Source organism: Rutidosis leptorrhynchoides, chromosome 10 (genome assembly GCF_046630445.1).
Source record: "Rutidosis leptorrhynchoides isolate AG116_Rl617_1_P2 chromosome 10, CSIRO_AGI_Rlap_v1, whole genome shotgun sequence".
NCBI lineage: Eukaryota > Viridiplantae > Streptophyta > Magnoliopsida > Asterales > Asteraceae > Rutidosis > Rutidosis leptorrhynchoides.
In genome coordinates, this window is record NC_092342.1 from 20,265,102 (window position 1) to 20,268,331 (window position 3,230).

The 3,230-nt window shown below is 31.2% G+C and overlaps 1 protein-coding gene across 1 annotated transcript; it reads right to left on the reverse strand.

Moving 5' to 3' along the window:
- Positions 1–1,045: 1,045 nt before the first annotated feature.
- LOC139872268 (FCS-Like Zinc finger 8-like) lies at positions 1,046–2,953 on the reverse strand. Its single transcript, XM_071860107.1, has 2 exons — positions 1,950–2,953; positions 1,046–1,337 (listed from the first exon to the last, which is right to left on the reverse strand). The coding sequence occupies exons 1-2, from the start codon at positions 2,684–2,686 to the stop codon at positions 1,265–1,267; spliced, it is 810 nt and encodes a 269-aa protein (XP_071716208.1). The 5' UTR covers positions 2,687–2,953; the 3' UTR covers positions 1,046–1,264.
- Between the last annotated feature and the right edge of the window lie 277 nt (positions 2,954–3,230).

A 3,230-nucleotide genomic window follows, 5' to 3' on the forward strand; every position in this document is an offset into this window, starting at 1 on the left:
TTAATGCTAGATGTCAAATGATTTGGATATGTAATTAAATATGTTTATGTTATTGAAATGGTTTATTTAAAATTAATGCTTCCGCCACATATAATTTTTTTTTTTAGCGATGTCTCACAAATACTCATCAAAAAGATTGGCCAACGCAGCATAAGCTAGTTGGCGTATGGCGGATGTTAATTTTTAATAAACAATATTAAAACCAAGTAATCCGGTAGCATCACGTCTTTGATGAAAATAAGTAAAATACTCGGGAATCGGCGTTTGAGAAAAATTCATTATACCTTGACATATACGGAGAAACAATGTTTTGCGCATTCGATAACGTCTACGAAAATAATCTTCTGGAAACGTACAAGTGTCGGAAAAATAATCACTCCATAAAGCTTTTGCGCGACTTTCACGATCTCTATATGAATATCTTCTAGGTGCTCTTGGCACGAGTTCAACTTCTTCATTATCGCTTAACTCATCCAATTGGTCAAGTGCTTTGAGTGATCGATTATTAGTGGTATTCATGATCGTTAATACTACATTTAGATCATGATCGAAATTTGAGTTATTTGGATTCATTTTATTTTGAAAAAAGATTGATAATTTGAGATGATAATTTTGATATAGAATATGAAAAATATTGATGAATGTATGAATGAAAAGAATGAAAAGAATGAAGAATGAATGTGTATATATAGAGCGTAAAAGAAAAGAAAAAGTTAAAAATAGGCGTTGGAATTTATTTTTTTTCAAACGGTTGAACACACACTTTTTTCCGTTCACAAATGTGACCAAAAAATGCGAAACGGAGCACGATAGGCTGGGCGGACCCTTGAACGGTCCGCTGTCATTGACGCCCAGATAAACGGTCGGCTAGGCAGCCCCCACTATGGTACCGATCGGAGTTCTCTAATTTTAGATTTAACTTCACCTTTTAAAGTGTGAAAAAATTACCAGTGATTGAAAAATGGTATCAAGTGTCATGTAAAAAGTAAAGTTAAGACAAAAGTTTCAACAACAATCATAACTTGACACTTCAAAGAAAGCAAGATTCACATCAACTCTGACACCTTTATTTATATATTTATTTTATTTAATTATTCCTTTTCCACATTATATAGTCTCTCTCATCTCACTATGAAAAAACGTCACCTACTACCAAGATTGCCACTAAAAATAACGTTGAGTTGAAATATCCTCTTTGATGATAATGGACAAACTTCAGGTAACTTGTGGGGCAAAATAGTAAATTGACATAATTTCTATGTGCTCAATAATTCATCAATCCATCCAAAACCATTTCTTGGCATCTACATTCTTCACTGCAAAAAGCTTTCTCACCCCTGTTACAATATTACACTTATTCAGTACCAATGATCCAATATTATAATTTATATTTATATTTATAATAATTATATAAAAAAAATGCTAAAAACAAACCTGAAAGTAAGACCCAGATATAAACATTATTAAATGATAAATATGGATAACTCATAGGTTGATATTACTAATTACTAATTTTATAAAAATAGAAATATAACCTTCAAGAAAAGCTAATTGATATGATTACAATTTACAAGTAACTAAAAAATATGTTGTGACTAATGACAACATGACAATATTGGATATATATATAAGAGAAGAATTGAATTACTTATTTTATATTTATTACTCCGTATTACTCTTGGTAATATTATTTTGTACAGTTTAAGAACAATGAATAACACATTCTGTAAGAGAGTGTTTAATTTATGTATAATACATATTTACATTTACATTTTTAGCATAAAATTGGGATGAACACATTAAAGTGTTTAAGTAGTTGTTAAATTTTAAACAAATTAAAATAAAAATTATACATATGAAATTGATCATTTGCCAAGTAGAAAGTAACACCCATAAAGATTTAATTTTTCAATATAAAATGAATAAGAGTTATGATTTTTGTTATTAACCTGTACATAAAAATGTCACTCCCATCACCAATGTTCTTCTTGCAAGTCTGACAAAAGCTTAGTATACTTTGCAATGGCGGTTCAGACCCGACCCAATTATCACAGCAGCTATTCACTACACAATTATCATAAATATGGGTGGTTTTCGGGTTAGGCCCATGACAGATAACTCGGGTATACTCTTCAGAAAGTTCCATCTCTTTCAAAGATAACGGACCAGTACAAAATTTTGGGGATCCGAATCCGGTTGGAGTCGGATCATCCGAAAGATGAGGATTTTTGGTCTTTATCCCAAAATCACCATGTGAATCGGGTGATCCATTTGGATATGGGTCAAGTAATGGGACTTGAATCTTTAAGTTTGATTTTGGTTTATTGTAGATAATATTGTCATTATGATTATCTTGAAGAAGATCAAGAGCAAGTGCAATTCCTTCAGAATCAGCTTTCTCAGATTTGTGTTTGAACTTGCTAAAAATCTTTGTGGGTTTTTCTGGGGTTTTACTGAATCGAAATGGGTTAGCGCCAAAATTAAAAATTTGATTGTTGGTATTAAGAATTGTAGTTGGTGAGATGGTTTTAGGAGAAAAGAAGCCATTGAAGAACCTTGGAGAACCAAGAAAAGATGAAATGGATCGGGTCGGATTTTGTGTATTTCCGGGTGAAAGAGATGAAGGTTGGTGATCTGTCATGATCGGTGATTGTTTCGTTACAGCTCTTGATCTGTTCCTCAGCATCTCTGCCAAAATCTTTACACACGAAAAATAAAATAAATGGAGTACTAAAATAAAAATAAATAAAAAACTGTTGAGCTTGAAAATGAGAATTATGATGTTTTTCAAGAGAAACAAGAAGTGATTCGAATCAAAACCCAAGTGTTGGTGACAAAATTGAAATTAGATTTTTTTAAATTCAATCTTCCCATTTATTTTTGATCAGTTGAATTTTGGTAAAATGGAAACAAGATTGACATAAGAAAACGGAAGTAAGGAGAGATTTTTTTTTTTTTTTTGGTTGTTGATGGTTTTAGGGCCTTTTAAAAAGAAGATAAGGAAGAGAGAGAAAAAGATACGTGTGCATGAGGAGTTTAGTGTCATATATGAGTACCATTTCTCTTAACTACAATTTATGACCATTTACTTTGTTAAGCTGTAGTTAAGCTATTGTATATGACAAAACGACAAACGTAGTACCCTTTCAATTCAATTTATTTTTATTTCGTTTCCGAAAAAAAATATAAGAATACCACATCAGTCTCAATTTAATAATGGGGATGATTCT

Bases quoted from the DNA above. Each gene is read 5' to 3' on its own strand.
- LOC139872268 (XM_071860107.1), bottom strand. From the start codon at position 2,686: ATGCTGAGGAACAGATCAAGAGCTGTAACGAAACAATCACCGATCATG. The intron at 1,338-1,949 runs GTTAATAACAAA...ATATTGTAACAG, and splicing joins AGTGACATTTTTATGTACAG to GGGTGAGAAAGCTTTTTGCA.